This window comes from Globicephala melas, chromosome 18, assembly GCF_963455315.2.
Source record: "Globicephala melas chromosome 18, mGloMel1.2, whole genome shotgun sequence".
Taxonomy (NCBI): domain Eukaryota; kingdom Metazoa; phylum Chordata; class Mammalia; order Artiodactyla; family Delphinidae; genus Globicephala; species Globicephala melas.
Genome location: NC_083331.1, coordinates 69,847,797 through 69,867,728, shown reverse-complemented (window position 1 = coordinate 69,867,728; position 19,932 = coordinate 69,847,797). Strand labels below are relative to the sequence as shown.

The 19,932-nt window shown below is 39.1% G+C and overlaps 1 protein-coding gene across 5 annotated transcripts in view; it reads left to right on the top strand.

Moving 5' to 3' along the window:
- FGF14 (fibroblast growth factor 14) overlaps positions 1–19,932 on the top strand; it is a 637,037-nt gene that overhangs the window by 452,986 nt on the left and 164,119 nt on the right. The window contains exon 1 of one of the 5 annotated variants that reach the window (XM_030856800.2): positions 3,387–3,607. The exons of the other annotated variants lie outside the window; for them this stretch is intronic. Within the exon in view, the coding sequence (XP_030712660.1) occupies positions 3,415–3,607 (193 nt within the window). The 5' untranslated portion in view covers positions 3,387–3,414. Of the gene's footprint in view, positions 1–3,386; positions 3,608–19,932 lie in introns of those variants that run through there. 5 annotated transcript variants of the gene reach the window in all.

Below are 19,932 nucleotides of genomic sequence, written 5' to 3'. Positions count from 1 at the left end.
TGCGTTTTCTTTCGCTTACCTCTATCTGTAAACAACTAAACAGCGTTTTGGGGAGGTAAAAGGAAAACGTAGAGATGAAGCTAAAAGACCTTGATTAGCCCAAGTGCTTCCCCCCACCCCATGCTCCCTTAAAACCAGAAACCACCTCAGACAGAAGCGTTTAAGGCTTGTGAAATTCACACTCTGAGTAGACGCCCCGGGACTGAGGAGTCCGCTGTTTCAGGCGCTGCGCCAGGCGTTGGAATACATCAGGAGAGAGTATTTCTTGGTTCTCAAAAAGCTGAAAAGCTTCATGCTCCAATGTGGGTTACTAATGCCAGTGGAAGCCGTGAGGATTAATTTCCTTTCCGCCTTGGGTGGCTTGGGCTGGGCAGCGGAAAGCTGCTTTTAAGGGCAGAGAGTATCGGAGCCTCTCGAAGCCAGCAGCGCGCCCACGCTCAGGGGAACCTGCTTGCTCTCCGCGCGCCCTGGCTGTGGCCGGATCCTTGTCCGTGGTGCTGAACCGCAGCTGGGCGTTGAAGGGAGGGGTCCGAAGGAGACAAAAAACCGACCTTCCCTTGGATTATACAATCCAGGGAATTGGGGAGAACCCTGAATTGTAAGAAAATGCCTGGAAAGAAAAGAATTAACACAGCTATAATAAGAAGTAGCTTAATCTCACTCTGTTCAAATTATTATACTACACACGTATATCACGAGGATTAAAAAAAAGAAGCTAACTAGGTTATGTAATTTGGGGCAGTTGTACTAGATTGAAAAGGTCACTATACTTAACATTTTGCTTCTTTGAAAAACTCATTACTAGCTTTAGGTAAATATGTTTGCTTTAATTGTAAAGTCTTTCGGAAATTCCAATCTGTACTGTCTGAAATGTCCAGATAGCCACTCTTCAATAATGGAAGGTAGGAGTAGCTACTATTTCTGTTCAATACGACTTATTTTGGTGAATTTCTTAAAAGAAACACTTGAATAGCCTTTTATTAGATGTATCCATCTCTGCAAATGTCCTTCCCTTTTAAAGCAAGAGCATGGCAATACTAAATACACTTAGTAAACATGTAAGAACAAAGACATGTAAAAGAGAGAGAGAAAAAAAAAGGTAGACATGGAGCAAAATAGTTAACACACCCTTTTTTCTTCACTTTTTCTATCTCATAGGAGATTAAGGATTGCAAATTCCTGGGAAAATTATTCATGCATATTCCTTTTAATAATCGTAGTTATTACATATATATAGATTTCATGTATATAAAACATGGTAAGGTGGGGAAAATAAGCTTACAGAGTATGTTCTTTAATGTTAAATAGTATGTACATTATCCTAAATCCAATGATATCTGCATTGGACCCAAATCTACACACTCCTCTTAGATGAAATTCTCTTCCCCAAGAGAGGCTTATTGGTAAATACAGTGAAAAACAGCTGAGCACTAATTGCTTCCTTGGAGAGACTGTGGATAAGTTCCCTAGAGCAGAAGGTGTCTAGCCTCCCTGTAATCAGCCCTTGTCTGAACTTCTCCCACTTGCCTGGTTGCAAGTCTCTGTAGTACTTTACTGCCTATTCCTGAGGCAAAGGGAAAGTGGGTGTTGGTTCAGAACTGCTCCCAGGGCTGCCTTGCGAGTGTGTCTCTCCTCTTTCCAGCTCTAAAGCGGTCACCAGAAAAGTGATTGTTACAAGTACTAATTATCAGATGAGTTTTCTTTCCTCCGTTCTTCACAGTGGATTGAGAGAAGTCTAGTTTGTGCGTTTCTTTTCTTTACCTTCTTGGAATGATAAGCAAACAGTCTAAAGGGAAGAGGAAACGGTAAGAAGCCATAGGAGCAAAAGCTACTTATAGTTCTGTGGCTCGGAGTGTGTCCTAGGAACCAAGGATCTGTATTCATCCAAGCACGCATTGTTTCTCTCCCAACCTCCTTTTCTAGGGTGCTCTGCACTGGTTCCCCTCCTCCTGGACCTTCATGTTTTTGGTTATCCATGACAGAATGCTGCCAGGACACAGACAGGAAGTCAAGGAGAAGAGGCAGCAGCTGTTGTATTTGAATTTCAGACATAGTTCATATGCTTTGCCCCCTGGCTCCCTACCCAGGGACGCCAAAGACGGCAGCTCAGACTGGAGTGTCCCTCAGTCTGGATGCTTTCTGTTGTCGCTGGAATACTGTGACACCCCGCCCGCCCTTAATATTCTGTGGTAGCTTCTTCAGCATTCCGTTCCCGCTGCCGTTCTGCAGCAGCTACAGCTGCTGCCATCTCTTCCTCCAAGTGCTAGAGAGCAAATTTGGGAAGGGGGTCTTTCTGCACCACCTCTCCACGTCTTGTCCCCTTCCCTCCTCTCTCCTTCTTGCTCTGCTACGGTTTCAACACGACAAGCCTGCTTTTCCTGGGAGCAGAAGGGAGAGTCCAGCAAGTTTGGGTGGATTAGGTAGGGAGTGGAGGCGCCTCCCTCCTCGGGACACACTCTCCTCCCTCCCCCCCGCCCCCTCCTCCTTCCCGGGCTGGAGAGGCTCTGGTGCTGAAGGGATTAGCGGGGAGGGCGGAAACCACCTTGCGTTCCAACCACGGCTGAGAGTTTCTGTGGACCAGGAGGCACGTTAAGATCCAGAAGCCCTCGCTAAGCCTCGGAAGCCTCGGAGACCTGCGAGTTTCATCCAAGAAAAAGCGCACTGATAATTCCTTCAATTCCACCCGCTTTGGCTCAGCCTCTCACCACCCCACCCCCTGCCATCGGTTTTGGCTTTCTTTTACAGTATTACTAATATTTTTTAAAGTCCTTATTATATATATACCTTTTTCTTTCCTTCTGAAGACTGGCCTAGGAGGGGGACGGGAGGGGAGTGTAGCGGGCTGGGAACGAAGCGCTCTGATTTGAGATCTCCGGGGAGAAGATTGCGCTCTCCAGATGCTGATCTCCAAGACACTTGACGATCACCGGCGGACTACGAGAGCGGGCGGCAGCGGCGGCACTGGCCGGGGGGCCGCTCGAGTCCGACGCTGAGTCCTGCCCAGCGCGCTCTGGGCGGACCGACGCGCGGGACCCGGCCGGCACCTGCCCTCCATCCCTTGCTCGGGAAGAAGGCAGCCGGCTCGACCTCCCGCCTGGGAGGCGGGCCGGGCAGGAAGGCGGCGCGAGCGGCGGCGCCCGCGGCCCCGGCCGCGGCCCCAGTCCCGGCTCCGACGCGGCAGCGGCGGCGGGCACGACCTCGGGCTCCCGGCGTTCGCCCCGCCGCGCCCCGGGCGCATTTGCGGGCCCGGCCCCGCTATCCGCGGAGAGGGCGATGGGTCCTAGGCGGGACTGAGCGCTCCCAGCCCCCGGCCCGGCCCCTCCGGCCTGCCCTCCTCGCCGGCCCTTCCCGCTCTGTGTCCCCAGCTCCCTCCCCTCGGCCCCGCCCTCCTCCGGACCCGGTCCCGGGGCCACCATGGCCGCGGCCATCGCCAGCGGCTTGATCCGCCAGAAGCGGCAGGCGCGGGAGCAGCACTGGGACCGGCCGTCCGCCGGCAGGAGGCGGAGCAGTCCCAGCAGGAACCGCGGGCTCTGCAACGGCAACCTGGTGGACATCTTCTCCAAAGTGCGCATCTTCGGCCGCAAGAAGCGCAGGTTGCGGCGCCAAGGTCTGTGCGGGTCCCGGTTGGGAGGCGCGCCCTCGGATCTCTCCCCTGTCCCCGCCTGCGTGGGGCCTTTTCGGGCTCCCCTGCCTCCCTCCATCTCTCACCCCCCCTCCCCCAACACAAGTCTCGCTCCCGAGCGCTCCGAGCGCCTGCCGCCCTCGGGAGCTGGGCATCTGCTCCCAGGCAACCTGTAGCCACTGAAAACTCAAGCCGCCAGGCGCCGGCAGGTTGGCCCGCTCCCGCCACTGCCTCTCGCCCTCCGAGTCCGACGCGGGCCGGCTCCCAGGGAAAACCTCTTTCTGCCCCGAGGGTCTTGGCTCCCCTGGGGTCGCGCCGGCTGCTTCCAGCCCGCTTGGAGATGCCGGGAATTTCTGGGTCTGGCCTCCCGGGTCTCCTGGAGCCCCCTCGGCTCCCGGACCTTGGCGGAGGGGCTGGCCCCTGCCTTGCGCTCAGCAGGGGCTGGGGTAAGAGAAGCGAGCCGAGGGTGTGTTGGAGCTGAGAGCCAGTTCAGGAGATTTACTGGAAGGCTGCTTCGCGGGCAGCACGGGTCACTCTGAAGCCCTTGGGTCGCATCTTGGGATGAGGAGAGGGGCGCAGAGGGCGGAGAACGAGTCCCCATTGGGGGTTTGGCAGACGTCCCTTCTACGTGGTAGTTTCGATTCAAGGACTCGCGAATTACGTGAGGCCAAAGAAGCAGTTACTACATACGGGTGACTCTAATAGTTGCCTTACTATACATATTTTTTGAGACATAGCTAATGCCTAGCATGACCTTCTGTTGCTGCCTTTAAAATGCCAGGGTCTGAGAAGGCGACTCACTCCTGAGCTGGAGCCTAGCGCCTTTTGTTCCTTTCCGTTCCTCTCCACATCCAGTTGCTAGGGGTGGTTGTTTGGAGAGCATGTGGGGTGTTTTGTGGGAGAAATGGGGATTGCTTGCTTTTCATTACTAAGTGGGCCCGGCAGGAAACACTGAAGAATATATTTACGTTAATAGGAGTATATGTTTGCCCAGCACATTGTATTCCTGGTGCCCAGCTGTATTTATTTTAAGTTTCCTGTTGTTCCAAAGATGTGTGAGAGAAGCATATGCTGTACGTGTGTATCTATGTGAATGTGTGTATGTGTGTGTGTCCCCCACACAATTGCAGATTTACGACCGAAAGTTTCAATGCTTCTTTAAACAAAGACTAGAACTAATTTTTTTTTTAATCGCTCATTGTCACAGTTAGAAATTGGAGTTACTTGCTCTTAGAATCTAGCTTAGAAGGCAAACATCTGAGGAAAATCAGAATGGCATTTTTAAGGTAGATAAATTATATAGCTATAAAAGAAGGAACTTCATGATGAAGACTTCGGGGACAATATTTTCAGACCAGTGTAGAAGCTATTAAGAAAAATGGACTTTAATTTTACACTTTAGCCTAGAGGATGATCCAGCAAACCTTGGTATTATAAGACCAACTCAACTGTTTTAAACATCGTTGACACATGGAGGGTCACATTATCATGACTTAACATATTTGCTTCTCCCCTAATTTCATCTGATTATCTTTTAGAACACAGTTTTCACCAGGTAGAGCTCCAGTGTTGCCATCTATTTGAAGTAAAGAAACATATTTTCTTCTAGATAGGACTGTTTAATATAAATGATGATTAAAACTTAGTACATATTCTTTAAGTATAAACCAGTAGATTCTTTTATAAATATGAACAATAAATGTTCTGTGTCATATCGGGTGATGGAGGAGGGTTTGCTTTACACTTGTGAATTTTAAGATGGGGATGAATTTTAACTTTTTACCAGATAAAGAAAGGCATCTGAGCTCTCTGATAGTCTATTTCAACATTTGCAACCCTGACTGTTCTCTTGACATTCATGAGTTTGCAGTGATATATTTGAAGTCACTTCTGCTACCTTATTTTTGGTGGGAGAATGGAAAAGAAGATAAGCCAGAGGAAACCTCATCAAAACCTTTCCTTTTATCCTTCTCATATATCTTATATATCAAGAAATATATTCTTTAGTGAAGAAAAATATAGATATATCCCTTGAGTATCAGAAAGGAATTAATTATTAATTTAAACCAAAGAAATACTAAAACTATGTTATGTAAATCATATATTGATATATAGTTACATGATTTTACAATATATTATTAAATATAACTATACATAATTATTTTATTATTTAATTAAATATTCTTTTAGGAAACATTTTTTAAGCATAAGCATATTTTCCTTTTCCTCCTATACTCTTTGCCTAAGAACTGACCCTAGGAAATTTTAAAAGTCTGATTTGTTAATTTCAAGATATAACTTTTAGGTATGACAATTCCACATATCTTTGTATTTGAAAATTATTAATTTGACAAATAGTTATTGAATCTTTGTAATATGTCAGGTCCTGTTCCAGGTATTATATGTGGAGTGTTGAAAAGAACAGACGAATCTCCCTCCATCAAGGAGCTTACAGACATGGGGTAGAAAGTCACTGCATATGGCAAGGAACAAGTTAATATGAATTACAAAAGTCAAAGTTCCAAAAAGCACATAGAGGGCTGAGGTAGAGAACCACGGGGGTGGGGGGGTGAGGGTGGGTAGGAAGAGGGACCTAATTAGATCAAGTAGGCAGGGTGGCCACACCAAGAGCTACAGGTTGAATGCTGACATCTGAGAAGGATGCAGAGGTTAGAAGAACAATGTGTGTGAAGCCCCTGAGGTGGGAATAACCTTAGCCTGTTGGGAGAAGCAAGGGAGGTGTAGAAACTTTAAGTACACTGTTATTTTATATCATGTCTATGTTGTCTGCAGTTTGCATTTTGACAAGGAAATACAAATATATTTGACATGTTTGCCAACAAAATAAGGAATAGCTCGATATTTTGTCTTTTGGGAAAGAGTAGTATACGTTTCTTAAATGTAGGGATTTTTTCTTTTTAATCCTACTTTAAGTAGTAATTTAATATAAAGAGTATGACATATTTATTTATCCCTTTTGGTCAAACCTTACCCCCCAACTCTGACCACCTCCTACCCCCATAAAAGGATGGCTTTTGTATCTGTAAAGGACAGAAATTTGCAAGATGGCTTAGTGGTCGTGGTGAGCATCACATTTTATCTTACGTTTCCAGATTCATCTTCCTCTACTCTTCCTCTAACTCCTTAGACTCCAAACATCATTCAAAGTTCAACTAGGGACTTCCCTGGCAGTCCAATAGTTAAGACTTTGCCTTCCAATGCAGGGGGTGTGGGTTTGATCCCTGGTGGGGGAACTAAGATCCCACATGCCTCATAGCCAAAAAACCAGAACATAAAACAGAAGCAATATTGTAACAAATTCAACAAAGACTTTAAAAATGGTCCACATCAGAAAAAAATCTTTAAAATATAAAATAAAAGACTTGGTCTTTAAAAAACAAAACCAAAAACCCCCACAAAATTCAACCACATGGTTTCAAATCCCTGTGCTTTTGTTTGTGCTTCACTCCGTGCATAGATTCTTCTTTCTTCTCTCTTCACCTGTTGAAATTATCCCCATTTCTTGAAGCTTGAAAAAAAGTGCCAACTCCTCTGAGAAGTCTTCCCTCATTGCAGAGAAGTAAAAATAATTCTCCATTTTATACCTCATGATTGTTGTTTATGCCCAATAATAATTAATTTGCACACATATTCAGCAGATTGTAGTTGGGAGCAGCGTCTCTGTTTTCTGCACTCATAGGCCCTCAAATCTTGACAGAGTGTCTGCCATGCCCTGGGTACTTGTCACTGCCCTCAGATTGAAGTGAAATAAGGAATGTCAACATCTCCAAAGCTGAAAAAGTGTCTCTGAACCAAAGTGCTCTAACTAGCCCATTTTAGAAGTAAATATACTTTTCAAAATTTTATATCTTTTTTACTTTCCCTAAATATACACAATATAATCTATCCCTTTTTTCAGGGATTGGAATGTGACTACATATTTGTGAGTTACTCTCAAGAATGCAAGAATATAACCAACCTCACTCTAAGGCTTAATGTATGAAAACAGATACTTAGAATATCTGTTAATTTAGCTAAAGAAATAAGAAGGTACAAGGAAACCAAAAATTTGCAAACAGTTTTATTATTTGGAATCTCAACAAGAAAAAAAGAAAACTGAAATAGAACCTATGTGCAATGACGTATATGAACATTTTATCCTAAAAGTGTTGCATTTTTGTTATTAGCTTTTAAACCAAACAAGATCTTTCATTTTTATATAATAACCTTTCAAAATCTTTGGTATAGCTAATGCAATTGTGTTTTGAAATCTGTTCTTTTTTTGGCTACTGTCATAGGAGCCATGGTATCATGTGTCATGTATGTTTACTCAATAGTTTTGTGAGTTTCTTACTGACACATTTACTTAAATTACAGATGTCGTAAGAAACAAGGACTGAAAAATGAGCTACGTAAAAATTGTTTTCAACTTACTCTTTTGTATAAAAGGCAGAAATACATATATATGCCTATATATATTTATTTTGTTCCTCTGTGATAATGAAACTCTCAGCTATCCTAATAAAAGAGAAGTGGTCTTCCTTCTTAACAAGGTACTATCTAAGGAAAGCCATGCTCACCCTCAGAAAATAATCAACAGCCAAGAGTTATCGAAAGTCCACCGTTCTTGTGCTACTGCTTCTGAGCCATCACCATTGAAAATGCAGAGACCGCCTGCTTATTTGGGCTCTTTAGGTCAAAATAAAACAAGAGAGTATTTTTCTCCCAAAAGATCATCTTCCTTTTCTTTTCAGAAGTGTATTTTTTTTTTTTACTTTTTTAGGGTGATGTCTGTGGGAGTCTTCCTATCTTTTGATAATACCTGTTGCTAACTTTTTGATAATCAGAGTTTTATTATTTGTTAGGTTTATTAAGGCAAGACAAAATTATAGTTTTTCTAATCTGAACTGTCTCATTTTTTTAACAAGGGCTATTTTGTCAAATGTAGGGTTTCTAAGTAAGAGATATTATGGGCATATTACTGACTTGGTACATAAAACAATTTTAAAGATTTTTTTAAAAACATTGACCTTGCTTCCGTATATATTTTTTCTGTGGCTTAATTGTTATGATTTCAAACATTCTGCATTCGCTATAGGCTTCTGAAAAAGGATAATACCACTATGGTGCAATAAATTAAGTGGTGGATATGGAAAGTGTAAGAGAGCATAGTAGGTCTGGTAAGATGCAAGTAAGGTTAAGTAAGATGGTTTGCTTTGGGTTAAGTTAGATTCATTGATTGAGATGAGTTTACTTATATTGAGAAAATGGTCAGTACTATTAACTGGTGAAGAAATCCTTTGACATTTCTTTATATAAGATTTCGGAAGCAACAATTCCTCTCAAACCCCCCACTAGGTTACTGTTATCAGTTACAGATTTCACTTTATATTTCAAATTACTATAATTATTAGTACAACTCTTCTACATTTACCTCCCAAATTCTGTTTGTCTGTTAGTAATTTTAGTCTATATAATGTTACTATAAGAAAATTATTTTAAAATAGACAGAAACCTCCGCTCTCTTCAATGTAAAATGATATCTTCTAAATTTTATTTACTAATTTTAAAATAATGGCAGAAATTGAAAGGGAAAGGTAGATGAAGTATTTTTCAATCTGATTTATCACTTAGTTCCAAAATCTAGGTTTCTTTCTAGGTAAACTGTATATTAATTCCTCTCCAAATGGTGAGAAATTTTAGCCACAAAGGGCTATCATATTTAGATAATACAAATTGTGTGTGATGTTTTAAATATTGTCATTTTGGCACTCAAGGGCTAAAAACAAGCAAAAAAACCAAACGAAAACCAAAAACATAATGGTAAACTCAAGCATATAAGAGACCATTTTAGGGGGGTTGATGCAATTTAAAGTCAACTGCACTGTGTTGACATGAACAGAAAACTAATTTAGTAATTTTATCTATAATGATTCCAGCATTCATTTTAAGAAATTACTATAATTTAGTAGTTTTATCTAATAATGAATATATCACCATTCACTGTTTCCTGGGGGTGAAGGCTAGCAGTACGGTATGGTAGTAGGAATCTAGCCACCTTTTATAGAAACCATTTTATGATAGTTACCACTTTGTCATTCAGGAAAGAAAAGGTTATTTTCATAAAGCTGTATTGTGTGAAATATTTTTTGTGGAATATGTGTTTCACCCTGTGCTTTTATAGTTCTTTGGTATCAGGTTTAATAGGGACGCATATGGTATGATGATGGGGGACAGCCACTTAAAAGTCAGTGTCTCACCAGCGCCTGGCATATAGATAACACTCCACAGCATTTACTGAATGAATGAAAAATCCTGTATTTCTCAGGATTTACAAGTAACAGCATAGAGTGGCAGTTGAGATCAGTGTGCACATGGCAACGGCTATAATTGACTCAGGCACTGTGCTCTTGAGTTCTGTTTCATCCTCACAACAAGCTTATGTAGTAGGTACGCTACATTATGCATTAATTGATGATACACTAAAATATTACCCATCTATCCATTTTATAAATAAGGTATCTAAAAACCAAAGAAAAGAATGAGTAAATTGTCCAAGTTTACATAACATTAAAGAGTGGAGCTGGTTTTAAAAGCCAGGTTCCAGGCTGACTCCAGGGTCCCTACTCTTAACCAGTGCCAATTCTCAATTGCCACATGTTTTATTTCATTACTTCAATTAGTTGAGATTCATCACCATTTCATAGCAAAGGAAACTAATACTCAAAAAATTTGAGTTTTGCCAAAAGATTTACACGTAGCGAGTGATAAAACCGGAATTCAAGAGCAAATTGGTCCTTCAGTCCTCTATTCTTCTCACTACTTTACACTCTCAGTTCTTCATGACATCAACATTAATGGAAGACACATTATTTCAAGGCACATAGTAGATGCTCACCATATATATCTGTTGATTGGATTCATGTAATAATGTGTTATTTACTCTTTAAAATTGAGGGTGTAGGAAAGTTTGCCTGGAATTAGAGACTTATTTGTGGGATTTGGGGAAAGAGACAGTAAATAAATAAATGCTGTATTTTACCAAGCCATTTTTGACATAGGAATGTAGCTTTGGTTTTCCAACAAGTGTTTGGAAGTGACACGTTTGATGTTATCTTCCTAATGAATTGCAGCATTGACCTGAAATTCTGAAAAGGATTAATTTGGAGGGCTTTCATGAGCATGTAGTGACTTCCATGATAGGTCTTTCATTAATTTTTCTTTAATTTTCTTAGATTATATATTTTCAACATTTCTTATTTCTGTTAGGAAGCCTTGTTGTTACGTTCCTTATTGGCTTTATTGTACATGATAAACTGAAGCAAACCAACAAGGTTATGGAGTCACAAATCAATCATAAAAATTATAGATGGCTAGAAATCTAGATAATGTATGTTTTATGCTGCTTTTGAGTTAACACATTGGTTCACAGTCCTTTTCCAATGAATTCTTAGATCTTATTCTTAATACCAATACCAGAAAAATGTAATGTAGTCAAGGCTAAGTTGTTTTTAAATTGTATTATGTACTTTATAGAAATTGCACATGGATGAATGTTTATTTCTGGGGCAGGCTTACAAATCTAGTTATGTGTTATTTAGATATTTTATTGGTTTATCTGACTCTTCTTTTCTTCTTACTTTGCTTACGTGGTAAAACTAACTGGTTAATCCAACTGCCCACCTACTTTGTGCCTCCACCTACACAGCTGATTTTGCCTGAAGAAAAACACACACATGCATGAATTGGTTCTACTTTGAATCCATAGTCAGTAACATCAAGTGGGCCCTTGGTACATTTTTTAAAAATCTCTTTCCGCTTAAATAGATTATATTTCTTATCTTATTTCTCTTCAGACATCTATACCTCCTGCCCCATCCCCACTGTCAACTATGTTCTTCTATTTTTCTGAGGAAACAGAAATTATCAAAAATAAATTTCCATATACTCCACAACTGCTTTTACAAACGTATCTGCAGATCTATCCACTTTCCCCTTTTCCCTGCTGAACTTGGGAATGAACTCTTAGTGCTCCTATTTAAGGTCAAGACCTCTACAAATTGAGGAACAGATCGTTTCCCCTACTCAGGGACATCAATCCAATATTTCCCTTTCTCTTCTGCATCATATAATTTCTATATCATGCTGTATTATTCTCATCAGCATATAAATCTGCCGTAATATAGCTCATCTTAAAAGTTAATCTCCTCTTGATTATGCATTCCTCTCTTGTTATTAAACCAATTATCTTTTATTGGCAAAACTTCTTGAAAAAGAAATCTCCAGTTTCCCTCCTCCCACTCTGTCTTGAACCCTTTCTAATCAGGTTTCTGTCCCCACCAATAAGCTGCCCTTGTCAAGGTCACCAAGGACCTGCAAGTGGTCAAATCCAAGGGTTTCCTCTCAGTCCTTATCCTACTGGTACAGCATTTGGAATTCAACTGACACAATAAATTTGTATTTTTCACTATAATGTGGGTAAAGTTAGCATCAAAATACTTTTAACATGCCATTTACACCACTAAAGCCATTCATGTGATCTTTTCATAGTTATGGCATATTTGGATTTCTAAATATGTTAATGGGTTAACTATTGCCATCATGCCCCGTGATGGCCTGCCAAACACTGTAGGTACTCAGTTCGTCCTCAGGTACCACTAGAAGGCAATGGTGTTTTCTTATTTGGGAGAAGATCCTTTTCATCACATGCATTTGTATTGGGCCTGAGTGACTTGCCTCTACAAAATATAGAGAAGAATTTGAATGGTCTTTCTAAGAGTTAGTTAGTTTTTAAAATCTTTGTCTTTATTGTCAAATATAGGTTTGTGACTAGGTAATCACTCTTTTTTCAAACTCTTTCATTGCTATCATAGTCAATAATAATTGGCAAACTAAAATCACTCAACATCACTCAAATTCAAGCACTGTACGGAAAGGAACAGTCCTAAATGTAAGAGAGCTATTTAACAAAATTTATTTTCTGTATGTGGAATGTTTTCACTGATAATATTTGATTTCAAGTAATGCTAATATGTTCCCTTATGTGTATCTCTATTAAAAATAGATACATAATTATTAGCTCTGGTGACAAAGTTAAGGTAACTTTTTACATTTGCATTTTTGAATTTTTAAAATATCCTGTTAGAGTGACAGAGGACATCTAAGGTATGGGAAATAGTGAAGTTTTGGCAATTAGAGTTTAGGAATAATTTTATAGACAGAGTTCTATTATCTCTTCTTGTTAGTTTCTCCAGGGGGATATGTAACTACTGGGTTCAGTGGCTACATCATGAATATGTTATCTTTTCACAGGGAAATCTTGAATGTTTGATGGACAATTGTTTTCTCCAGAATCTAACAATTCTCTCCATTTTGAAAGGGTCTTGAAAATAGTCAGAATCTCATTGCCTGATGTCTTTTTATTCTACCACATGCCTCATTGTAGCTCTTTAAATTTCTGTAAATAATTCCTGCCTAGCCTGAGTTACATTATGCCCTTCAAATATTTGTTCACGGCTTTTTATCCTCCTTACCATTTGGCCAGCTTACAATTGTTTAACTCTATTAATGTTTCTGCATAAGTAAATGCCACCAGCACCTTAATCATTTCTGTGGCTTCGATTGTTCAATAATTACCTCATCCTTATTCCGGCAAATGAGATCACTGCTGTTTTCATGCTGAGGCCAACCTTGCTGTAGGGAGGACTGAACACATCTGCCGTAGAGAAGACCTTCTCTCTGGGGGTGGGGTTGGACTTGAATGGAGGGATGCAGAGATTGGACAAATCTATGCAATACAGAAGGATCTGTCTTGGCTTCATGCCTGACACATTAAAGGACACTGTAGGGAAAGTAATCAAACATCTTCACTGAACCTGCTAGGATGAGAGGCGTTGTATATCTTATCTCTTACTTCTTCCAATCGCAGGAAATAGGGAGCATTATTTTTATTTTCACGGATGAGAGAAAGTGAAGTAATTTTGCCACAGACTTGTACTTGGCAGAAGTAGTATTTGAATGCTGATCTGACTGATACAGGGTAAACATTTTTAGAATGAACTCAGTGGATCTTAAATAATAATAGAATTCAGCATTATATTCCAGTATCTTTCTGGATCCATCCCTGGGATGGGCTAGACTGTCAACCACAGTGTTTGCCCCTGTTCATTCTTACCGGTTTTATGTGTTCTCTCCTGGGTGCTCCAGCAGCCACTGTGACCAGCGACGTTCCCCACAGGATAACGCCCTCACTCAGAAGTGTGTCCCCAGCTCTGTCTCCACTTTTCCATTTCTCTCCAATGCTTGGGACAACGGGCGCTAAGCTGTAATAGGTTCATTTCATAATCTCTTAGACTTTCCTTTTGGAGTAAGCTATCCCAGATGGTGTGGCAATGATGAAGTTTTCCTGTAAGGTTTGGAGTATTTTATGTATGTCAGACTTTTATATTTTTCATCCCAAAGCCTTTGCATTTTGGAAAGTTGTAAAAGTAATAAAAGTTGCTGAAGTGTCAAGAATATGCAGTTAATAAGCACAGGTTTCCTCTTCCCCTGCTACTGCTGCTGAGCTGATGCAATTTTTATCATTAGAAATGTCCCTGGTATCCAGATATTCCCATGACTGTCATCATTTTACTGTCTGGATGGTTCATTGTTGTAGGGTCAAGTGAAACTGAGACTTATTGTACAAGAATAAGCACTTTTTGGCAACATCTACACTAACATCTCAGCCTAGAGGTAAACTTTTCATATCTGCATGGGTTTTTCTTTTGCCCTGAGATAGTAGCAGCCAGGGATTATTTCAACAATCTCCCTCAGTTCATGAATTATAAATATTCCTATTTGTTCACTTTTTCAAAAGGAAACGCAGCACCTTGCAATATGTCATCATAGTTGGCTGGCATCGTACCGCTGTGACTTTTTTTCTTTTACCCCCTACACAATGCCCTTTGTTGTCTTCTGAGGTAGGCCCATAGATTTTTTTCTTAAAAAGTGAACGCAAGGAAATCCCCCAGATCTCCCCTGCACTGCCTCTCTCATTCACTCCCATCACTATTTTTACCACCACCAGTATACAGCCCCAAGCTCCTCGCATCACACCCCTCTCCATGGTGTGGTCGGTAATGGGGAGAGTGTGGTGGACTCAGACACTGGGGCCTCGGAGCCTCACTCTGCCTCTTTCTGGCTGAGCAAACTCTACTGATATGCAGAGACCTCTATGCAAGGAGCAGGCCAGGCAAGGTGATTTGGAAGAATACCTTTTTTGAAAAATTTTTGTTGGAGTAGAGTTGGTTTACAATGTTGGGTTAGTTTCAGGTGTCTAGCAAAGTGAATCAGTTATGCATATACATGTATCCACTCTTTTTTTTTTTTAGATTCTTTTCCCATATAGGTCATTACAGAGTATTGAGTAGAGTTCCCCGTGCTATACAGCAGGTTCTTATTAGTTAATCTATTTTATATGTAGTAGTGTGTATATGTCAATCCCAATCCCCCAATTTATCCCTCCCCCACTTTCCCCCTGGTAACCATAAGTCTGTTTTCTATATTTGTGACTCTATTTCTGTTTTGTAAATAAGGTCATTTGTACCCTTTTTTTTTAGATTCCACATATAAACGATACCGTATATTTGTCTTTCTGTGTCTGACTTATTTCACTCAGTATGACAATCTCTAGGTCCATCCATGTTGCTGCAAATGGCATTCATTATTTCACTCTTTTTATGGCTGAGTAACATTCCATTGTATATATGTATCACATCTTCTTTATCCATTCCTCTGATGGACATTTAGGTTGCTTCCATTTCCTGGCTACTGTAAATAATGCTGCACTGACCATTGGGGTGCATGAATACCTTTTTTTTAAATTAAAAAAAAATTACATATACATGTATCTATTCTTTTCCAAATTCTTTTCCCATTTAGGTTATTACAGAATATTGAGCAGAGTTCCCTGTGCTATACAGTAAGTCCTTGTTGGTTATCTATTTTAAATATAGCAGTGTGTACCTGTCAATCCCAAACTCCCAATAGTAGGCCTTAGAAAATCAAGACAGAGCTATGTTCCTTTGCCACAGGGATTATATTTATATTAAAAGGCCATCTACAGAGCAGAATTGTCCTCTCAATGGTCTGTTCTCAGTGTCTGTCTTCCTGCCCCAGAATCCCAGCCCCTCACACTTCCCCACCCCATGTGCTTTCTCAATTGCTTTGGCCCATGTTTCCTGTTGGCTGTTCACTAAATATAGCCTGAAGATAATTGGTTAATTATCTGTGTATCTTATATTTATTTTGCCTCTTATAATCCAAACATTTACAACCTTATCTGTTGTTCAGGTTTGAGACAGTTGCAGCTACTCCACCTCCCTTCCTCCTTTTCTCTTTCTCTTTTTGTTTGATTGTGAGAGAAAATATTTTGTGTGTATGTGTGTGTCTGTGTGTAAATAAAAGATTAACGCGAAGCATGCTATGTGATGCAGATATCATGTGAGGCATAAAAACAAAGTAAGTACTAAGTATGTTCAATTCTAAATTTATATATATATATACACATATATATATATACACACACATACACTTAAAATTGACGTGCTCACACTTGTGACTATTAAGACAGAAAATTTAAAAGAAGCCTACGCAGGTCCCTACTAAAAGTCAGCTTAATGCCTCCCAGTACTTCTAGAACTCAATTTTTTCAGACATCTTTTTCTGTTTTTCCTTAACAAACCTCATTATATTTTTCTGAGGTTGACATTTGCCCAGAATTTTTTTTTTTAATTTAGAGCTTTGATAGATAAAACCCAGTCACACTAGGTACTAAGCCAAAACCCATTTGAGAAGAATGAAGTTTCAATGAGGAAATATGGAAACAATGACAAGCTTGGAAGAAAAAAGGTGTAACTAAAGTAAATTCACACACACACACACACACTCACACATACACACACACACCCCACAACCATGATCTGCAACTTAAATATTGAACACATTCATCCAGAGCAGCATACCATGTCCCTAAATAGCAACTAGAACTCTTTACAGAGAATGAGAAAGAAAAGGCAAACAGAAAACTGGAAAAAGTAATCTACATGGTAGCATTGGATGGACTAGAGAAAATAAGACCATTGGATGGTAACCACTTGAAATTGATCGCTGCAGCAAGCTTTCTTTGGAGGAGAGGGAGAAACACTAAATCAGTGAAGTTCTCAATTTTAAGAAGTTGAATTAGTCAAACATAGGACTAAAGCTATTGGATTTGTATCAAAAGTGCTGGTTTTGAAAGTAGGTTAGACTAATGCGTTTCTGATTAGCAATCAGCCGGTGAAACTTCAAGATTCTCAAAAACCATGACAGAGTGGAAGAGAAAAAAAACATTCTTTGGTAAAAATCTCAGTAAATAGTAATTTTCCTAGTGAAGAAAATAACTATAAGTCAAGAAGATTCCTTTGTTCTTCAGGGAGCTGGTTATTCTGTGGTTATTGGCACTTGGATCCAAGGTGATTCCATTTAAAGAGTGCATTCTACATGAGTGGTTTGATTAAACGTACTGGTTTAACAGCTGCTGTATCAATATTGGCTGCAAGCATCTTGTTTCATGCATATCCTACTATTGGATTTCAAGTTGCAGCTAAGAAACTACATAATAAAAAACGGAATTTGTAATACTTGTCTGTTGGGTTTATTCTTAAGAAATATATGAACCCTATTAATTCAAATACATCTGTACACCATAAAGAAAGCCTTAAATTTAAACAATTACCATCAGGAAGCTAAAAATGAGGACAGAACAGAAAGACAGAAGAGATAATATAAAGAGAGTGTGAGAGAGAGAAAGCCCTCTAAATGTAGCAGGTTCAGTCAGCAAGCAGAACCCTTAAGGTTGAGACTTTGTACTATCTTACAGGTATTCTGCTGCCACAGTGGCTATAAGTGTCTGGCTCTCTTTAAGCATTTGTTGCCTTGGGTAATTTAAGGGTGTTGCTAAACTGATAAACCTGAGATACTCCTATTGTTGCAAGTATAATAAATATAAGGCAACCAATATCTTAGCTCATCAAACTTTACCATTATCTACATTGAAACTCATAAACACTCTTCAAAGTAGACAACATCATGCCTAATTTTAAGCGAAACAATGGAAACTTACAAATATTAGTAATTTTTCCAGGGTGATATAGTCTATACTATAGGAGTAGTAGGATTGAAACCCTGTATTTTTGGATTTCTACTGTGAGGGCTGCTCCTTTATCATACAGCTGCCTTCTCCCCTGAAGTTTCTTCATAATGAGTAAGAAAAATGTACAGAGAACCTTCTTTGCAACTAGAGAACAATTGCAAGTTCTGAGAACATTCTTCCTAACCAGGGTTGGAAGTTACCCATTGGGAAGTCGGAGGGAGATGCTAAGAATTGTGGCTTTAGTTCATCTTCTCCCATTTCTTCTTTCCCTTACATGCTTCTATTTAATTATGGGCAATTCCACTCCACTTTTTTTTCCAGACAGATTTTCTTCACTTTTATTGCTTCATGAATTTTGCAAGACTGTAAAATCCAGGAGACAATCCAACAGAATGAGTGTTCTTCCCCAACTTTTGGGGAACACCATGATTCTTCTTTTTGTCCATCTTAAGCTTTTGTTTTTCAAAAACACATTTGTTTTTCTATTGATTAGAAAATCCTCTCCGTATTTCTCATATAATACTACAGAAGAAGGCATTAAAAATCCCTAGAGTGAAACACTTCCAAAGGCTTATTTAATGACCTTTAGATTGAAGATGATATGTATGTCATCTAATTCAATTCATAAATTTTATAGCAGTTTTTACGTTCAAAATGGTATCTCAATTTTAAAATAAGTTTTTTTTAACATCTTTATTGGAGTATAATTGCTTTACAATGGTGTGTTAGTTTCTGCTTTATAACAAAGTGAATCAGTTATACATATACATATGTCCCCATATCTCTTCCCTCTTGCATCTCCCTCCCTAAAATAAGTATTTTATTGAAGTATAACATGCACATTGAAAAGTGCACAAATCACATGCAACTTAATGAATTTTCACAAAGTGAATACTCTTGTGTAAAGATCACTTGGATCAAGAAAAAAGCAATGCTCCGGAAATCCCATCCATACGCCTTTCCAATCAGTAAACCCTGAATATAGGCAGTATCTTGACTTCTGACACAATATATTAGTTTTCACTGTTTCAAAACTTTATAAAAATATACGGCATGTGCTTTTTGTGTCTGCCTTCTTTTACTTCAAATTACGTTTGAAAATTTATTAATATTATCTCTGGGAGTCATTTATAACATCGGTAACAATGTCTCCCTTTATCCTGTTATTGATAATTTGTGTCTTTTTTCTCAAATACATACGACTTGTACATACAAAATACCCATTTTGTTGACATGTATTATATTTTATTAGTCTTTTTTAAAAAAGACACTTAGGGGTTAGTTGATATTTTCTATTGTATCTTTTTTGTTTCATTAACTTCTGTTCTTAACCTTATTTCCTTCTATTTTCTATAGATTAAATTTGCTGTTTTAACTTCTTGAGAGTATAAATTATAAGTTCATTAAGGCTTTAAGGTATTTAAACATACATATAAGATTATAAATTTGTCTGTAAACATGGACCTGTAAGCATTTACCTTTAGCTGTATTGCACAAGTTGTGCTGTGTTATATTTTAATTTTCCTTTTAGTAAAATATTTTCTAATTCCCATTGTGATTTCTTCTTTTACTCATGATTATTTAGAAGTGCTTGTTTAATTTTCAAACATTTAGGGATTGTCTACTTTTTTATAAAAGTGAATCACTAAATTTCTAGGTTAAAGCCACTGTAATCAGAGAACAAATGAAATACGCAGATTGAAAACAAAATGTTTATATTTTTTCAGGTGACAAGTAGAACGTTTTCTTTGTATCAGTTACGTCATTTGGTTAATTATGTAGTTCAAAGTTTTTCTTTTAACAATTGATTTTTTTCTCCACTTTTGTCAGTTACAGAGGCAACTATATTAAAAATCTCCCATATGATTGTAGATTTTTCTGTGTTTCCTCTAGACCTGTCAGTTTTTGCCTTTTTTCTTTATAGGTTAATATAAAATTATTATATCTTACTGATAGATATACCATTTTATTATAACATCTTGTTTTTTTGCTTTAATGTTTATTTTGTTTGCTATTAGCATAACTACACCAGCTTTCTTTGGTTTAATATTTGCATGGTGATTATTTTTCATACTTTTAACTTTTCTATATACTTATACTTAATCTTGATATAAACATAAGTTTATTTTGTTTTACT